General features: G+C 36.1%; 1 protein-coding gene across 3 annotated transcripts in view; it reads right to left on the bottom strand.

The window, feature by feature from the left end:
* The window catches only part of LOC149531532 (serine/threonine-protein kinase ATG1c-like), a 124437-nt gene that overhangs the window by 22080 nt on the left and 82008 nt on the right, over positions 1 to 20349 (bottom strand). For all 3 annotated transcript variants that reach the window (XM_089811623.1, XM_089811624.1, XM_089811625.1), the window contains exons 8-10: positions 3702 to 3756; positions 3071 to 3474; positions 2607 to 2962 (exon numbers count right to left, since the gene is read on the bottom strand). In XM_089811623.1, the coding sequence (XP_089667749.1) occupies positions 2607 to 2962; positions 3071 to 3474; positions 3702 to 3756 (815 nt within the window). The remainder of the gene's footprint in view (positions 1 to 2606; positions 2963 to 3070; positions 3475 to 3701; positions 3757 to 20349) is intronic.

The raw sequence follows: 20349 nt of genomic DNA, 5'->3' as shown, positions 1-20349 counted from the left end.
TAGCTTGAAATTATTTAAGTAAAATAACCAAGCACCATGTGGGAGATCCTAGGTTGGAGTCCTAGCTAATTCATGTAAGTTAACATGCTACCAAAGCAAGTTCACATCCCCAAGCATACATATATGACTTAAGATGGGGTGCTAGAAACAAATCCATGCAAATGTCCAAAGTCTCAATAGATGTGCATCCCATCTGTCATATCCCCCCTAGGAAGCTCGTTACATTTTATCCACAACCCCTAGCCCTATGGTAATTTGGACTAGGGGTGAGATTTATGACCATATTATGTGAACCTATGACATGACTACCATATTATGTTAAGTGATGATTAAAAACTTCAATGCAAATACGAATGAATGTTACAATTAACATTATCATTATCATGTATGTGTTAAATGTTATGAGTTGTGACTAGCTCGAACTAATCAATTGGTTGGTGGACTCGTGTAATAATTGTGGTTGGTCAAAAGTATCAGGAATGCAAGGTGAAGCAAATTCCATAACCCAATGGTGAGAGACAAAAATATCACTTTAGCATCTAAATCATTGTTCCACATGAATGCATCACCCCTAGAAATCCTCGTGTCTTCGGGACAAAGATGTCTCCAAGACATTTGGATAGGGACAAAATACCCCCGCCATTCCTCCACAACTGCTCAATCAAGCAAAATGTCCCCAAGATGCTTGGAACACCGATACACCTTTGAGACATCACCAGGGACATTGGAATGTCCATTGAGAATCTTGAGGAAGCTACGGAGTCTCCTGCACTAGGGATAGCAGAATGCAATTTAAAACAAAAAAGGTTTGAGTGCCTAAGGCTGAACTCTAAAGGCACTACAAAACACTCAAAAATCCTCTCACTTTGTTGCTCTTGGTTTTCACAGCTGGGTAAAGAAGAGAGAAAAGAATGAGTGGAGTGAAAGAGAGAGACTGAGTTTTTGGCAAGTGCAAGAGAGGTGACAGGGAGCAATAAAAACAAAAGAAAGTGGTCTCTAGACCAACTTAGAGGGATTTATCAACTACGAGGCAAAATTCTACGACAATTTTGAATTTTCTAATTTTTTTGGTTTTATTGTTCCTTTATGCAAGCTTTATTTTCAAAATCTGATTTGATTCATTTAATGTTAAATGTTGATGACAAAATGTAAAATGAGGAATAAACAATGACATAAATCTATGAATACACATGTTCAGCCATTGAAAAAAATAGAAAGTGGTTTCTAAACCAGCTCGGAGGGCTTTAATAAGCACAAGCTAGACTCCTACGACTGTTTTTTCCTTTTTCTTTTGTTCTTTAATTTACATTTTGAAAATCTGAATTGAATCATTTGATGTTGAATGTTGATGACACAATGAAAAATCAAGAAAGCAATGAAATGAATCCATGAATACGCATTTGCAACCATTGGAATGGCTGCAAATGCATATTCATGGATTTATTTCATTGTTTAGTCTTCACTTTTCATTTCATCGTCAACATTCAATATCAGATGATTCATTTTTTTATTTTCATTAAACTAGGTTGAAACTAGTAACTCATAGAGTTTATATTGTTTCTTGCAATGTCACAATGAGCTCTCATGATATGAGTGAGGATGACATAGAGGTTCAATCTCATAGTGAAAATGATTTGAATATGAAACTAAGGCTGAGAGGTTGACCGTGGGGTTAATCATGTAGCCCAAACTAGTTCCATGGAAAGTGCAACAGGAAATCATCGTATAGAGTGCCCCTCCACATTGTGGCCAGAGTATGTGAAGGGCCCATTTGATTGTAAGTATCCTCTCAAACAGTTCACAAAAGTATTACTACCAGGCGAGTTGAGGTCAAGTGGTGGCACAAGGAAGTGGAAATGCAATTTTTTTGGTGTAGAATGGTATGGGAGCATTACTAGAGTTAATGCACACATTTTTCTTCTAGGAAAAGGTGTGGGAAGAACAATACAAGAAATGGCTTGTAGTATGTTGAAAGAGTCTAAAGTGAATGATTTCTTTTGGAGTGAGGCTGTCCAGACTCCGTAATACTGTTTACATTCAGAATAGGGGGCTGATTAGAGAAAAGCACAAAAAAGCTTCATATGAACTTTGGAAAGGTGAGATTGTTTTAGTTAAATGTTTCAGAATTTTCGCTAGTCCTTGTTATATTAAGAGGAATGAAAACAACCTTGGGAAGTTCCATCCCAGCGCTGCTGAAGGGAATTTCTTAGAATGCTCTTCCAAAAGTAAAGCTTATAGATGTTTTAACAAAAGATTACGCAATATTGCTGAAAGTGCTAATAAGAAAGCTCATTAAGGCACCAACATTTGTATCAAGATGTAGGATAAGGTCGGTAGTTGTCAGATAGAGGAAGAGAAAAGTGTTGTTCAACAAACATTTTCAAATGTACAACATGGGACAGCAGTCTTCTTTTTTGGTTAGGCCCTTTGTGCACACAACAATCCTGACAACATCAATGCATAGTTTTACAAATTCTGATGGACATATGGCAACATTTACTATCCATTATAATTTACATCTTACAATCATTTATTAACTTCCCATCTGGCCAATAAATTAGGTGCAAAGTGCTTAGTGCAGGAGGCTGGGCGAGAAAGAAACATACCTTCTCATTAACCAGCTCAGTGACCAAATGAGCACACCTTTGCAATGATTGAAGCCTTCTTGAAGGATGACTGGATGGTCTGTCCAACATATCATTTGTGTCAATTGAGGCTTGATAAATTCTTGAGGGTATTGACATTTGGCTTCCAAGACTTTCAACACCAGATACAGAAGCTGCCCCAACAATTTGCACTGGTGAACTTACACCCTTTTGAATATTTGAGACAGGAATACCAATTTTGCTTTGTGAATGATCTAGCCCAGAAGCAGAGAGTGAGGAAGACAGTGTCTCTGTCGAAGCAGAATGAACATTAACTAGAACATACTCCTGCTCAATGCATTCCAGGGAATCAAATACTGCAAGAAAATAGAAGAGAAGCTAATTAGTAGAGAAATGTAGAACACCGTGGACATGTATAAAAAATTTGCTCTATATTGAAGACTTTGTGGTTAGCTAATGCTAACCTCCTTTTGAAGAAGTTACATGATGTTCTTGTCCTATGTTGGCTGCTTGAAAGACCTCAAGTGTTGACTTTTGGCTGTGCTCACTTTCAAAAGACCTTCGAAAATTATAACTACTAGTAGATGCTCCCAGATTAGTACCAGTGGGTGCATTGTCAGGGTACACTTCTTTGCTTTTTGAAGAATTCTTACCAGAAATAGTTTTTCTGCCAGGTTCATTACTATCTGTGTAACTAGTCAAGGTAGAGCTCATGGATATGCTTTTCGTGGACGCAAAAAATGAACCATCATGATGTGTGTCCTCATCCAAATTAAAAGGTACACAATCATCTTGTGGACCCTCTGTACTTTCTATAACTGAACTCTCTCTTGGTCTTGGTAAGGTATTCTCAAGACCACCAATGGGCCTGAAAGAGAATGTAGCTATCAATTAGGCTGCAACTGGGAAAGAATCTTACATCCACAATCAGTTACACATAACAACAGTAAAAGGAGGAATAGTGCACCCTTAATTCATTTGGCCAATGCCAATGAAACAAATCACATAATAAGTATACTTTAACATGAAACAATGTACTAATTAGCTCGATCAGATTAAATAGCATGAAAATATTCATTTGAACAGGAAACTAACCTTGCATGTACCATAAAGTTGTGATTGAAGAACTCCTCAAATGACAATCGCTCAACTGAAACACAGTTTGTGTTAATTTTCCATAATTGTTAAAATACACTATTTTATAGCATATTGTTCAATATTTCAACCACTCTAAAAAAGAGGGATGCTCCTCTAGAGCTTGCATACAGAAGTAGTCATGAAACAATGCAAAACAAACAAAACCATGTTGTACTTCATGCAATCAAAAAGCAAGGTTTAATGCAGCTAAAAAGTAACCAAGGTAACTTAAACAAGAGGTGTCATCAAAAAACTGAAAATGCAAATGGTATTGTATTCTAGATAAGATAATATAAGATAAGATAAATTTATTAATGTATAACAAGAGACCACGAAAAGGGTCTAAGGGACTGAAAGCGTAGAATAAAACAAGATGTATGACCACAAATAACATAACAAAAACATTAGATGAACTGATCAATATCATGAACTATACAATGTCACATGAGATTCCTCTTTGATGTTTCTCCGCTTTTCAACTAAATCAATTTCTCTTCTAGGTGTTGAACTGTTCACAGCAAACAAACAATAAGAAACTTATATTAGCACTGTCATCATTGACAACCCTTCCTTGAAGCACAGTGAAACTCCTTTCGTACTTCTTGCAACCAATAGGTTGAGTGTTTCCTCCATCCGTAGGTGAAGCTTCTCTTGACTTCTTAGCTCTCTCAGTAGCCATGATTCAATCTCAACACCCGACAAGCTGGCAAGATCATCATTGGCTTTGATACCACTGTAATGCTCCTGACTAAGACAGAGATTGGATCTGCAATTGGATTATGGTTGGAGGAGATGATGTGGGGATTCTGTGCCCATACAATGAAGGCCAAAAAGTGAATAAGCCCGACATATTGTTGAACAATATTTGTACAAGGTACAGTGGGTCGTATAGTGGAAGTTGTAGGTCATACGGTGAAGGCAAAGGTAGATTGTACAGGAGATGCAAGGTTCTATGGTGCACGACAACTACAAACTATAGGGGACAAGCCGTACAATGTATGCAGTCGTATGTCGATGGAGTGGTTGTACGGTAGTGGGTTGTGGAATGTTGTATGAACAAGAAAGGATAGCGTTAGAAGGATGGCTATGTGGGTTTGACATATGGTGGGAGTGTGTCGATAGGAATGAGATGTTCGTACAATGAAGAAAGGGAAGCGTACAGAGAGAGATGAGGGTGTGCGGTGTGTTGCCAGGAGTACGGAAAGCGAACAATAATATTTGGCATATACCATATATATGTGAAATGCCTAATATCAATTAATAAATTTGCACACCTACAGACAATGGAATTCCAAATTGGATAAATGGTGGATTGCCACCAAGTTTGACAACACAAATAATATTCTTAGATTCAATAATGAAAACACTTTAAAGTATGGAACTTTTGTGAGTGATTATTTGAAGGATGATTTGTCGGTGAATCTTCATAGGGTGGACCATAACTTGGTTGAGCTTGGTAAGTGTTTGAATGCGTTCTTTTTAAACCATGGAGAGGATGTTTTGATTTGGAAAATTGATCCCAATGGTGTGTACTCTATTGCTTCAGCCTTTGCTAACTCTTTCAATGATCATGATGAACCTTGTTGGGCTACGGCTTGGGTGAAAGGTTCGACTCCCAAAGTTAATATCTTCTTTTGGATTCTTCTACAAAATAAAATTCTGACTCTTGACAATCTTAAGAAGAGAGGTTTCATCATTGTTAACCGATGTGTTCTTTGTAAGAATGATGGGGAATCAATGGATCATATTATGTTACATTGTCCCTTTACCAAGATGGTTTGGGATAAAATTTGGAGCTTAATGAATGTGGAGTGAGTTTTCCATGCTACCATCCAGCTATTCTTTTCTAGTTGGAAGGCTCCTTCCGAGAATGCTTTGATTATTAAATTGTGGGACTTTATCCTTCCTTATCTGTGTTGGGGCATTTGGAAGGAGCATAATGATAGGATCTTTAGAGGGGTGGATTCCAGTCCTGCTCAAGTATTCTATAAAATTAAGGTCCTTATGATTGAAAATATTAAAATTTGCGGTTCAAGACAGCAACCTTGTAATGAGTGGGAAGAAGGGGTGCTTAATAGTTGGAATATAAGGAGTATGGGTATGAATATTAAGGGTCCTAACCCAAGGGATAATGCTAGATCGGATTGTCCTCCAGTGAATTGGTTTAAGATAAACTTTGATGGGGCCTCGAAAGGGAACCCGGGTAAAGCAAGTTGCAGAGTTTTTATTAGAAATTCTAATGGAGACTTTGTGGGAGGCATGGCTATACCATTAAGGAATCAAATTAATCATGTTGTTGAAGCTCCTGCTGCTCTTCATGGTCTTATCTATGCCAAAAGTATGAATTTGAAAAACATATGGGTTGAGGGTGACTCCTTTAACATCATTAATTGTTTAAATAAAATTACTCAACCATCGTGGACTATCAGTAATATTATTTCTAAGGCTATAAACATTATAAATTCTTTCCAATTTTGCATTATATCTCATAACTTTAGAGAAGCCAACTATTTAGCTGATTGGGCTTTGAATGTGGCTTGTTTAAATGATCATAAAATCATTTGGGAGTGTTATGAGATCTTACCTGCAAATGGCCGCCATCGTATCACGTATGACAACTGGAGATCTCAGCAAAAACAATTTAATTATGATGGTGTCGGTGAATTGCAATTATGAGTTTAACTCCTTTGGAGTGAGGTGGGTTATGATTTTTAGAAAGGTGGGCTTTTCACACGGATTCTGAGTAGTTTTTTCCATTCCTCTTTTCAGTAGTGGTGTGGTGTTTAGTTGCAAAGCGTTTTGGGGTTTTTAGAGAACGAAAACCAACGAATTTAGTGCAGAGATAATGGGGGGAAAGAGGAAAAGGGTGGAGCTGCCTAGCTGCTCGGAGTGGAAGAACAAGTCGGAAGTGTGGGACATTCTACGGCGTGGCAATTTCACAGGGTACATGGAAAGGCTTAAGGGTAATAATCCAACAATTATGCACCAGTTCATCAAATCATGGAAGGATGGATCTCTGATGGTTGGGAACCAGCATATGGATGTCACCGAAGAAGTTATCGCGGAGGCTACGGGGCTGGACATGGATGGGATTAATTTTTATCGGGAAAGGAAGCTTTCGGACAAGGCTATTGATGATTTTGTGGAGACAGAACAAGAAAGAAATCGTCTGGTCAAAATAGGTAACTCATATTATAACCCAACCTCTGTTTCTCGACCATGGCGTTTTGTGCTCTTTGTGATAATGGAATATCTGACTTTAGACGGGAGATTCACTAAGCTGTATGGGTATCATTTCATGTTGGCAAATCATTTCCGACATGATGTTAGGATCAATTTTCCTTTTTACTTTTGCAGTCTCTTAGTATTTCCACTCAGGCCATTCAGAAAGACCCAAATGGAGAGCATGTTTGCCATGAGGGTCTCATGGTTTTGATTATGAATTTGTTGAAGTCCAAAAAAAATTTGAAACCCAGGAGTTTGAAAAGGGCTAATCAAGAAACGGAAGGGAGTATCCCGGATAAGGGCTATGATTTTGATACCCAAGATGAAGGTGAAGGGGGTTTGGGAAGCTTGAAAAAGGGCTCGAGTAGTAGTTCAAAAAAGAAGAAAAAGATTGTTGAGGATGATGACTCTGACCGGGAAACTAACTCGTGGAGGAAATTGTGAGAGACCATTATAATAAGAGGAGTGGAGGCAAAGGAAAGAGTAAAGGCTGTCAAGAGGATCGGGTCTCTCCTCCTTCTGATGACGAGCCTCTGGCTCACCGGTTGGAAAGGAAAAGAAATTCCTTAAGGCAGCAGGAGGATAGGTATAAAACCGAAAATGAGGATGATGGGGAACAGGGGCATATGTCAAATTTGGGTGATAAAGCCGAAGGTGGGCTTGGGTCTTCCAAGGGCTTTTTTGGCAACCCAGGTTCAATTCTGAAGGAGACTGGTATCCTCAAGCAATAAATGCAGCTATTGGGCAAGGAAATGGAGTAACTCAGCAAAACTTCCAGAGGGGAGCGAACATTGGGCCGACATATTGATAAACTTTCGAACATTATTGGGAATGCAGAAGTGAAAAATCTCATGCATAAGATACCACTGCTTGAAGCTAAACAAAGGGTGATGGATAAAGAGATAAGCAGTATTTAGGGGAAGGTGTCAAAACTAGAAACAAAGCTGGGCAATTTGGATAAATTGTTCAAACAGCTGGCGGACAATGTGAGTAACCTCTTGAAGAGGAATGAGATTGACAAGGGCCAGGACTCCCCTCCGGGGGCAGAGATTCAAGGACCAAGCAAATGTACCTGTGCTCACTCTAAGAAGAATGAGGAAATCAATAAGAAGGACGAGGTGAAGGCTGCTGCTGAAAATATGCAAACTCTGGTGGACCGGGCTATTGACCTGATAAAGGCTTCTTAGCTGGTCGGTTACTGTTCTTTTGCTGTACTTTTGCTGTTTTTTTCCACCTCTGTCTTGTGTGACCTCATGACTGTTTTTGTTGGAGGTCTGTTTCATGTTGTTCCGTGCTTTTTTTCTCTGATGTTCTTTTCTCTTGCTTATCTCTAGACTTTTGTTATTGTAAAGGTTTCGGATCCTTTAAAACCTATTTTTACTTAATCAAAACATTTTAAGGTTACATAGGCATTGGACAATATTTGAAAAGATACAAAGCAGTCACTAAATGTCAACGATTGACAACTCTAGCACACTGTAATGTCCCCCTTTTTGGGTTGGTCATCATTGATAATTCATTAATCAATTTTTATTTGTATAATAGTTTTTTTAATTATCAAATGATATTATTGGTTGGATTTATAATTGGAGTATACATATGTTATTTAAGTTGCCTAGACATCATCTATGGACTCCCTCAAAGTTTACAGATCTAAGTCTATTTCACGAAAATTTACAAAACATTGACCCCTACCCTCTATTGGGATAAGATCCATTAGATTGGATTTATAGAAGCCCCTCCTTGGTAACAATGTATCCTTTCAATCATACATCAAATAAAATATAATATTAGACATAAATTTCATTTAATAATTATTTGTAATAATAATATTAGAATTTCAAGACTATTTTTAATAATATAGAATTATTCTATCTTGAATCCTAATAAAATGAAAAATTACACTTCACAATAATATTGATAATTTAATATTATTACCAATTCAATTATTCTTATTTTATTCATTTATTTTCACATAACTTATTAAATAGATAATATCCCTCTATTATATTAAATCTTTTAATTATAAACATTTTAACATTCATTTACAATATATTCTACTTTGCTTAATAAGGGAGAATGTTTAACTAATAAAAAGCTTTACTAATAAATCATTTAGCCTGCCTTTCTTACATGGATTTGCTTCCTTTCTTTTGTTTCAAGGGGAAAATGTAATTTAGTAGGATATTAAATGGTTTGGAATATTTATTGGATTCACCTTTATAATATATGTTCTCATGATATATGGAGCTTCCAAATATATGGGATTTGTCCTTTATTGTTTTAAAAATGGTTTTCCATATGTATTTTTTGTGTCCCTTTCGCATTCTCTTTTTTAATATTCTTAGATTGGTGGTAACTACTTATTCTATGATGCACTATATATACCGTTCATACACCCAATGGGTTGTGCCTCTTTGACACGTCATTAAACATGGGTTTGGGAAATATTTTGTTAAATTGATTATTTATTAATTTGAAATTATTAATTAATAATTAATTTGATTAGTTATTAAATTGTTAATCTATTTCATACTGATATATTTAAATAATTTATTATAGATGAGGATTATCATAATTGACGTACAATTTTTTTTTAAATAGTCTTTAATCAATTATTTAGGGATATCAACTATTATCATGTATTATTGACTTTCATAATTAGAGGGGGCATTATATTCACATGGTGAGATATCCGAGCAATACCTCCAACACTAAAATAGGGTGGTGCTGGAGCACCAAAACCAGAACAGGCAGAGTAGGGAGGATCTTGCACCTCCAAAACTGCGCACAACAATCCCTCAGCCTTTAGCCTCCAGAAATACAAAGAAAAGTGAAATCTATTCCATGATGAATTACAATGCCCAGCCATCTTCTAAAGGCCTCGAAGAAGCATCTAGAGATTTACAACAGGCCAACAATATTAAATATTAGTTTATTAATTTGGGCCCCATATTTATTAATTAAAATAATTAATTATATGCCCTTTATTATTTTATTTTATTTCTGGGACCAATTAATTGATTAATTTATTAAATTAAAATTGGGAAAATGACATAAAGATCAAATGGTGTAGGATATATGCCACACAGAAACAACCCACATATTTGAATTTGACAAACAAGAATAACATATCCACTTTCCAAAGATTGAATGAGATTTGAAATAGATTTCTACAATGATTACAAAAAATGTGCTTACTGATATACGTCAGATTAACTTTTCAACTTTGTATGACCTTTCACCCAATTAGATGGGAAAGCTGATTGCCTATCAAATTTCAATCTAGAGAAGATGTTCAGGAATAAACTCGAGGCATCAAGAGTTACTGAATCTCGGAGTTCAAGACATTATGCAAAGAATGTTATCAAAAAACGCACCATCATTCACCTCTCCTTCACAGTCCTCTACTCTCAAAAACATTGCCCCTTTCAGAGACACTATAATGAGGACAACTTCTCAACCTTCTACACTCTACTACCACATGGAATGCATGTCCTCATATACATGCTATGACTTCAAATGTAACAGATCACTACAGATTCCCAGTCAAGCAGGGAAAAGAACCTTCCCAAAATGACAATCTATTGATAACTAACATATAATCAGGTGTACCTAAACAGAAATTTACAGAGAAACAGAAGAACAGACAATAGAGTGGAAATCGACAATCAATCCAACTTGGATGACAGGCAATGAACAATAAACATTTATTTATTAATTTGATCTCCCTCACAATGATTACATAAACATGGAATTCCCTATCCTGTTTGCTCAACATCTATAGCATCATTGGTCAATACAGAACCAACATCCCCCTCCACTCTGCTCTTACTAATCTACCAGTTACAAGCTGTATATTTTCTCATTGGAGCCAATCTGTTTTTCCACAGCCTCTCATTTTTTTTTCCCAGACCCAAACTCCCCTTCTACACATCTTCTCCTATCAGACATTCATTTAACCATTTCATTTCTTTTCTCCATTGATGGACCATCCATTCCTGATTCAACATTCAATCACTGACCTTTAGACCCTGTGCAGCATTCCCTCTTCTCCATGACTGTTAACACTCTTTCTAACTTGCAACCTCCATCAATTTAAGTCTCATTATTATGAGATAGAGATTCCCAAGTTTGATATTCATCAATGCCATACTAGCACCATTCATCCAAACCCTTGTTATGTAGGTTCGATTCCCCCAAATCTAAGTTTTCCTTAGCCTTCTTAAAAAATCCTCTCCTGATGATGTCTCCTATACATACTTCTTCTCCTTGTATATTTTCACATATTCTTCTCCCTCTTTTGTCGAAATGAAAAATATAATAGGCTTTTCTCCTCTTTTATTTTCTCTGGAATCCTAACAAATGATTCCTTTTAGTTTGTCTTTTCAGACTATAAAAACATCTCCATGACCTCTTCAAATGATTAATGGAAATTATTTTTCCATGGAAATTTTCTCTTCCATAGAATCTAATGTGCTCATGTCAAGTAGCCCAATTAGGACTTCTACAATCTTGACATTCTATTGCATAACTTCTACAGTGGAGGCTAGCTATATGATTGTAGCTCAAACAGAGTGATTACCCTCTTTTCTTTTTTATCTTGAAATTGTCTCACCCTGTGTGCTATCATTTTCACTTTGGCAAAATATTCCATTGTAGTTCTCTTTATGGGATTGAACTGCTCCACTAGTGTATCCAACTCCTTTTGTACTTCCTCTTCTTTGTTGTCCAAGTCTTCTATGAGATTTGAGACTTTTGACACATTGGTCCATAACTTTCCAATTTCCTTTAATCTGGTCTTAGTATGTTCAACTGACTCTTAATGTGATCCCCTGTCACCGATAATTTCTCCATTAACTTTGTAGCTCTTTTCTTCTCATGGATGTTTTTATCTAACTTCATAGCCATAGTCTTTATTCACGTACTTGACCTTCTATTTCCTTGATCACATTATTCACCTGGTAAATATTATTTTCTTTAGGTCTGTAAACTGCTTCATGTATAAGGTCTACAAGTATATCCTTTGCAGTCTTCAACACTCTTTCTTTCTTCTTCTGTTCTCTTCATCTTATTTATTTCTTCCTTCCTATGTAGTTTTTATAACAGCATGAATAATTTCTTAAGGCTTCCCTACGATGTCTATGGTGGTTTGGGGTACCCCCTTCATCTTTTTGTTCTTCCTCTAAAGAACTAATCTCAACAATGGGCTTTCTCTTCTTTGTTCAACTTTTCTTCATCATTCCTCTTCTTCTGCCGGAGGCAACTTAATCATTTTGTCCAACTTCCTGTCCATATGACGACAGGAATTTTGCCTTGCCTAATTGAATCCTAGCAACACAAAGCTAACATGACACTTAAAACAAACAGATTAATGCAATGCTCCTCCATCAAACTACAATTACATAGATCTATGGCTGATTTTTTGCATCTCTCCATCCATCAAATACAATTGACACAATTATTTTAACCTACAAATCCATTATGGGCTTCAATGACTACAAACATCACCTCTCTTTTCCAATAAGGTGCAGTACACCTCATAACTAGACCCTTTTGTAGCCTCATTAATTGCTTTCCCCATTTGTTGCCAATATGGTGAGTGAACGACATTGATTGCCAAACCATTTGCATAGAGACATCTTCTATCTGTTAGTTGCCAATCTCTCAAGGCTTGTTTTGAAATGCCATGTCCAATAGTCCCTTTGGTATCCTATGTGTATAATCCATAGATCATTATTCAAGAGTGGTGTAAAATGGGTAGTTTTCCACAAGTTGAAGATTTGATGGCAATGGAGGGGGCTTCATCCCTCAAGATCCTTTCTTTAACAAAGGATGATGTGACTTACAATGCACTACATGATCTTCTAGTGGAAAAAAAAGTAAAAATAAATAAAAGTGATGAAATCCACTAGCTACACAAGAACCTGTCAAATTTTCCTTGGATTCACCTGGGATAGCACTATAATGATTATTTAAACCTCGAACAGCCCCACAAGAAGATCAAGTCCAAATCTAAATTCAGGCTAGAGTAGACCCAAACCCACGACCTTCACTAAGCAGATAAAACAAAATTAAAATGAAAATGTATATGTGAATGTTTGATTGTCATATCATACATGATCATGTAATCCAATGTTTGAAAACACCCCTCTTTTATTCCTTTTAATTTTATAAGATATGTTATGTTCCATAACATTTCTGGAATGAGGAGACGGGGATGACAAGGGGCACAATTTGGGTAGAGAAAATAGCATTCAAATTGCTATCCCCAAAAGGTGACTCTTGTCATCCCCCTATTCTCATTCCAAAAATGTCATGGAGCATAAATGATGTATAAAATTAAGAGGAACAGAGTGTTTTCAAACATTTGATTACATGATCACATATAACACGACAATCATATCATGGAGGGAGGGAGGGAGGGAGGGAGGGAAATCCACAACAATAGAATATGCAATATAACATAACAATTTTAAAATGATATTCGATGATGTTCCAAAATCCTAGATGCCAACAACGTTTCAAAAATAATTGTCCCTAGTTATCATATGATACCACACTACACCAGACCATGACATAATTTGCACGTAATATATCATTAGTTATGAAACCATTGTTAGGATAAACCACGGACAGAAATAAAAACTACATGCAAATATAACCAATAACAGAAAATAATAGATCACACAGAAATGAACACAAGGCACCAAGATTTAACGTGGTTCACCCAATCCCTGGGCTACGTCCACCAAACTGCAAGTCCAATATTATTACAACCCAATGATTACAACCTGATTACAATCCGTAATCCCTTACAGCTCAATACCGCCGTAAGAAGCAATTTTGCATCACAACATAATGAAAATACCTAACCCTAAACCCTTTTATACAAGTATTTTATGCCATTTTAGGGTTACAACATGTCGGCTACAACGTCGGCCACGGCCCAAAAAAAAATTTCCCACTAATAATGAAGTATGTACAATACTTTCCTGATCAGTCACTATAATGTAACAACCATGATATATTTATAATTGTTCTAGTACAGCTGTTGTTGTCACTGCTATCAGGATTGATATCATTTTTGTTATATTGTTGTCATTAAATATTTAATTTTATGTTATAAACAAGGTTGCACGGGGACGGGGGTACTTGGGTACTTAGGGTACTGGTGCTGGTACTTAGAGTCAGGGGTACTTGCATACGTCAATTTTTTTAATTTTAATATAATTTAGTATTTATAGAAAATCTGAAAATATTTGTCATGACAATAGTTTTTCAAAACAAGAACAGTGGTGAAGTTTGCAGATCTAATTTATTGTTTTCAATTTCAAGTTTTCAATATGTTTGTAATAATAAAGTATGATAAATGTTTAGATGCATAACAGAGAAGGAAGACTTTAAACATGAATAAGAAGATCACAAACCATATGACAATGACATATTGCAAATGATAAAATTCTAACTTGAACAGTGATTAAGTTTACTCTTAATCAGTTCTATATCAAAGTTTGGAATTGATTACATATAGAATTAAGCTTGATAAACAACAAGGTGATATGCAAACACAAAACCGAAACAAAAATTAGAAATCTTAATCAAGGTCCTTAGCTATGATGCTCTCCACTGCCTACCCAGTACTTGTGGTACGTGTACCCAGTATTGGGGTGTTGGAAGTCTATTGGGAAAGTGAGATACTGAGAGGGGGGTGAATAAGGATCTATAAAAATTTCAACCTTCTTAAACAATTATCAAACTGATAATTTTCACCACTAACCCTTATCTCATCAATATCACAAATCACATAAACATGTATTGCAATGATGTAGCAGACCTAATCTACTGATCACAAACATAAACATAAAAGTAAATGATCAACACATAACGCAAATATTTGGTTACCCAAAAACCCTCCAAGGTGAAGGTAAAGCTGGGGTGGGGATGAGACCCACAAATCTTCACTACTACAAAAACAAAGTTTTCCTATTAGGGCTACAATTTTGATAACTTCCGATGATTTACTCTATGAGGGGTCTACCCTGCTAAGAGCTCACAAGACTTATTCAGTCTACCTTGATTAAAGGACTTAAAATTTACAACAAAGTAAGCACTCTATTGGAAGATTTATATAGGCCTGTTAGAGCCACTCTGTTAAGAGATTTACCCTAATTCAATCTGCTAAAATGTATCAATACCTGATCCTTTGGTTAGCACTATAATGCTTGATTAAGGATCTCTTATTTCCACTGTTTGATCCTTCTCTAATCTGACATAACTTTGTTTTGCACTTCACTGCTTTGCTTGGTCACTCTGCCTTGCTTCACCTTGAAACTCTGCTTAGGCATCCAAAATTTTCTTCTTGCACATACACTCTACATCCACACACATCAAAATTAGGGTTCAGATCCTCCTTATATAACCAATTGGAGAAATTTCTATATCAAGATCAACGATCCAAATTTATCCCTTTTACCGCTTAATCCTTCCATTCTTATGATTGGTTAAGCACCTTGTATAGGATTAATGATCCAACTCATAGCGCGTAATCAACTCTTTTAGTTACCCTCGATCATTAAATCATGCAATAAATCAACCAAAAACTGTTTACCTCATTGTTTGTGCAATTCCAAACTCATATATCAAAACTTGTTCACTCGGCACTTGAGCACTCTGATGCTCGGTCATGACTAGTTCTTCATGTTGTCCCTCAACTTCTGAAAGCTTGGCATTCACTGTATAACTTGGCATGAACTAACTCTGTGTTGTTCAACACAAACTACAAACTGATTTTTGTCGTACTCGACATTTATAGGAATATTTGGCGACTGTAAAATTGCTCGGCCTTAACTAAAATATGAACAATTCTATATACATTGCTCGGCCTTAGTAGGATGGCTCGGTCCCAGTGATGACCAACCAATGCTGCCAAATACATGACGAAGTGTTTGACACTAATAAACAACAAATATAGGGATCAACATGGGGTATGTAGGTACACGTCCCAAGGGTGTGGGTATGTGTACCCATGCAACCTAGGTTATAAACAGATTTTTTCAAAAACATAATAATTTGATTTTCCTCATAGAATGAATGGCCATCCCCAAGACAATCAAAGGGCATATAAATATCCCCAACCACCTCCAAGACAAACAGGCATTCCCTACATGTTTCCCTTTGCCCTTAATTTGAGAGGCGTGTTCCAAATGTCTCCATATTTTCTCAATTGGGGGATGGAGGGTCCACTGGAGGTCATCTCCTAACATCCCCCCATCTCGAAACACCTTAATGAACAAGGACAAGCATTTGAGGGGTGGGAATCCATCACTACGTAACATAGTAAAATGTAATTTTCTAAACAACAAAAGGAGAATGCTAGGACATCCCTTGCAAGCCATAGAAAATTGGTGGTGCCTCTTAATTGCTTGAAGATATTTGGATGTCCCCAATGTTCCAAGGCACCTCCTTGAAACAAAAAGTGCCCAAAGATGACAAAAAATCCCAAAACATTCCCAATGCATGTGGGAGACTTTGAAAAAATGTCATTCTAACATCCCTGAAACATTTAGTATCAGTGGAACAGCCTCGAAAGACAAGGGACATGTCCACATGCAACATTATCTATTTAGCAAATGCATGGATAACCAATATCCATGTCTATATCACATTTTGATGGGAAAATAAACAAAAGTATGGTTCCAGGAAATAAAAAATGTTTACTCCCAAGGTCTTTCTCAAGCTTAGTTTTAAAGTAGCTTCTAAAGGGATTCCAAGGCTTAATAGAGTTAACTAAATGTTAGCAGCGATTTTACGGTAATTTTGTAAAAATTTGATCCTTATAGGGCTTTAAAACCATTAATAATGCAGCGTAGTTGGCAAGGGTGGAAGGTTTGAACCTAGTTGCCTTGTTGACTTTTATGTAGTGATAAAGGCTTGATCAAAATGGCCTCTCAGAGGTAGAATGTTTGCAACTTCCTAAAGGAAGCTTTCAATCTTTTCAAGCACTTCATAGATATATTTTTCATGCATTGATTTTTGTCACTAGTAAAACAAGTTTTGAAGGAACCCAAAATCCCTTTAAAGAAAGTTGTACATAAAAATAAACTTCAAAAGCAACAGCAGACATCAAACCCTCAACGGGTCAACAGAAAAACAACGGAAAAACATAATAGAAATAGAAAAAAGAAAATTACAGATCCTTTAAAGCCTCAACAGCTTCAAGCTCCTACTATATATATCATGTATATTATCATGTATATTAGCAAAGTTGACCAGCTGTTTCTTCTCCTCTTCAAAGGCCTGCTGTGGAGCCTTCTCTCTTCCCTTTTCAACTGGAGTTAATGACAGATTGGACACTTGAGGGGATTGGCCTCTCTTTTCTTGCAACCTGCCCTTCTTAAAAGATTTATTTCCCCTCACTAACAAAATACTCCTACGTGGACAATTTTACTGCATATTTAGTGAGGGCAGCAGAGACTTTCCATTTGTCCCTCAAGGTTGATGCTTTATAGGAGCAACATGTCTGATCGGGAACATCTGTATTATAATTTATATGCCTTCTAATAACTCTCCTCATTATTCATCATGTGCGAGGCACTCTTTGTTGGCATTCGAAATTATCCTTTACTCCATTTTTTGTTTTGTATTGGATGCTCTAAAGCAATGGCTAGACAATGTTTGGTAGGAGTTAGGGACCCCTTCAACAGTGGTGCATTGTTTTTTCTTATCTTGATGTTCAGTATTTAAGATTTGTCAACCCTATTCTTGATCTAAACAGTTTAGCGTCTACACAGCAACACTAAAATTTTCTGCTCAAAGACTTCAATTGCAATGGACTCTAGAAGTGAGTTCAAAAAACTGGCAGCTTCCAAAACCATTTGTGGTTGGATTTTCTATTTGGTTCTTCCATAATCAAATGATGGTTCATTTGTCAGGGTTAAGGAGCAAAATATAAAGGAAGCTGATCAAGAAGTTTCAGACTGGCAAGAAGATTTTCTGATCTTGAGGAAGTAAATCCAAATAGTTTTCCTCCAGAGGGTAGTGCTGGTGCTCTACTATCAGGATTTGGCCATGGATGTTAACAGTCTCAAGGTTACCAATGAAAATACTTGAAATTTCCATACAATTTTCTTTGTTGGCTCCATTGAAAGGCATTCTATGGAGGGTACCAAAATGGTTGGAGGTATGTTCCAAGTTATAATTCCACTATCATGAGAATAGTTGACAAAAGAAACAGCTTATTTGGAGCAATGAACATGACTATCAGGATGCAGCTAGGAATGTTGTGGCTTTCTCAAAGAATTTAAAGGAAGAGAAGACCCCAATGCTTATTGTTGAATAAATAAATCTGGCTGAAGTCCAAGGTTCAGTATTCTATTACATATATGGTGCCTCACACTTTTATATCTTGCCAACGTTCTCTCCAAGCCTAAAACATTGTCTTGTCCTCAAGGCAAGCTGGTGAAACCACCTGTAACCTGAAATAGTTAATCACGGTTGTGTTTCTTGCCATAATTCTTCCTCAGCAGCAACCCTCTTGACATACTCTTAATTCTTCAATGGCAGCCCCCATTGGTTGGAGGTATGTGTTGGTTATCAAAATCATTGATTAGAAACCTACGAGCCTTGCCAGCTCAATGTTGGGTATCTAATTGATTTTGGCCAGCTTAACAGGATTGAATGATGCAATCCAAATCCCCTGCGCTTTAGGCTCCACTAGACCAAGGCCTATTCACCCAAATCCTGGATAGCAAAAACTCAGATCCAAGATGATTTACAGTGGATTATAACATAAAAATAAATTCCTCAAATGGAAAGTATTCAAGGAAACCTTATGGATTGTGATTAATAACTATTAGTCTTCGAACTTCGATTACTTTATTAGAATTGTGCATTGCTGAAAGGAAAATTTAAAAAATGAATTATTAAGACAAATAAGATCAAACTCTTAAAGGAAAGAGGTTAAAGTGTTGCTAGCATATGGATTGAAAATCATGAGCAAAATAATGATTAATGCCAAATTTTAATTGGGTAATAGAGTCAAATATACATTTTTCACGTACAACTTTATGATACTGGTTATATAATATTTGTGAATGATTCAGTTATTACAATGCCTCAAATTATTTCGCTTTTTCACTTATTTAAATCAGTCTATTATGTTTTAACAATTTAATGGACAAAATAGATACAAATAAAGAAACAATAATATTTGCAATATTTGTATTTATCAGATTTAAATAGAAGCGAACAATTTGATCCACTTATCGTAATAATGAATCATAAACAAATAAATAATAAGATGATCACAAAGGACAAATTATATAAATTTTAACTCTAAAACAAATAAAACTCTTACTGATTTTATTGTTGGAAAGTTTGTATTGAAGACACTCAGATGGCTGATGCTCTATTCAACACAACTTGATCTCAGACAATATCAAGGTTTATGCTCAAAAATTTCTCAATGTCCACTTGCTTGGTTCAAATCTCAAACTCTTCCTCAAAAGGACTCAACAATATCTGTGCTCTTTAAAATTGCATGACCTCTTTTAGAAAAAAGAATGAATGGTACCCCCCATTTGATTTTTTACATCATATATTTATAAAGCATGAAAGCATGTCGGTTGCCTAACCAAACATCACAACCCTTCATAAATAAAACTAACCAATACTAAAAATTTAAAATGGTTTAAACAAAGTTTGGTTGTATCATAATATAACTAGCGGCATATTTGTAATTTCTTTCCCTTACGCATATATGCCCAGGCCTTTGCTATATATCTTTTCTTCTCTTCCACTAGAATTCTGTCCTCTTATCGCTTTCCATAGGGATTCTTGAACCTGCAAACAAAAACAAGAAATCGTTTAAGTCGAATGTACTAGGTTGTGATTAGAAACAAATAATAAAATCCTCTTCTCAAGCAGTCCTGTGAGAACTGGGCATTGAAACCTCCTAAACAAATAATAAAATCCTCTTCTCAAGCAGTCCTGTGAGAACTGGGCATTGAAACCTCCGCTATCATGCATATTTACGGCATTCATTTCTCTTGCTTTTCCTCCTGAATTGAAACCTTTATCAATCGATAATTGTTCAATCATTTCTCAAAATAATGATATCGTCCATATTAACTGCATCCTTGCCGTCATGACACGAATTCGAATATCCAAATTTCACTTCATCCTTGGGGTCTTAATAAATAAATTTTCCAACTTGCATATTTCATTTCCATCTATGATTGAAGCATTTGCATTGTTTTACGCTTCTTTGATTTTGACCAATTACGAACTTGATATCCCTTGTACACTCCGCATCCTCCAAGCGCATTGGCATCATTAAGATGCAACAGATGGCATGAGTAAGGCTTAGAATACAATATCT

The sequence above is a fragment of the Cupressus sempervirens genome, chromosome 11, assembly GCF_028749045.1.
Source record: "Cupressus sempervirens isolate cs-2001-9-10 chromosome 11, ASM2874904v1, whole genome shotgun sequence".
NCBI classification, from domain to species: Eukaryota; Viridiplantae; Streptophyta; class Pinopsida; order Cupressales; family Cupressaceae; genus Cupressus; species Cupressus sempervirens.
The sequence above is the reverse complement of the archived record's forward strand: the minus strand, read 5'-3'. Positions and strand labels throughout refer to the sequence as shown.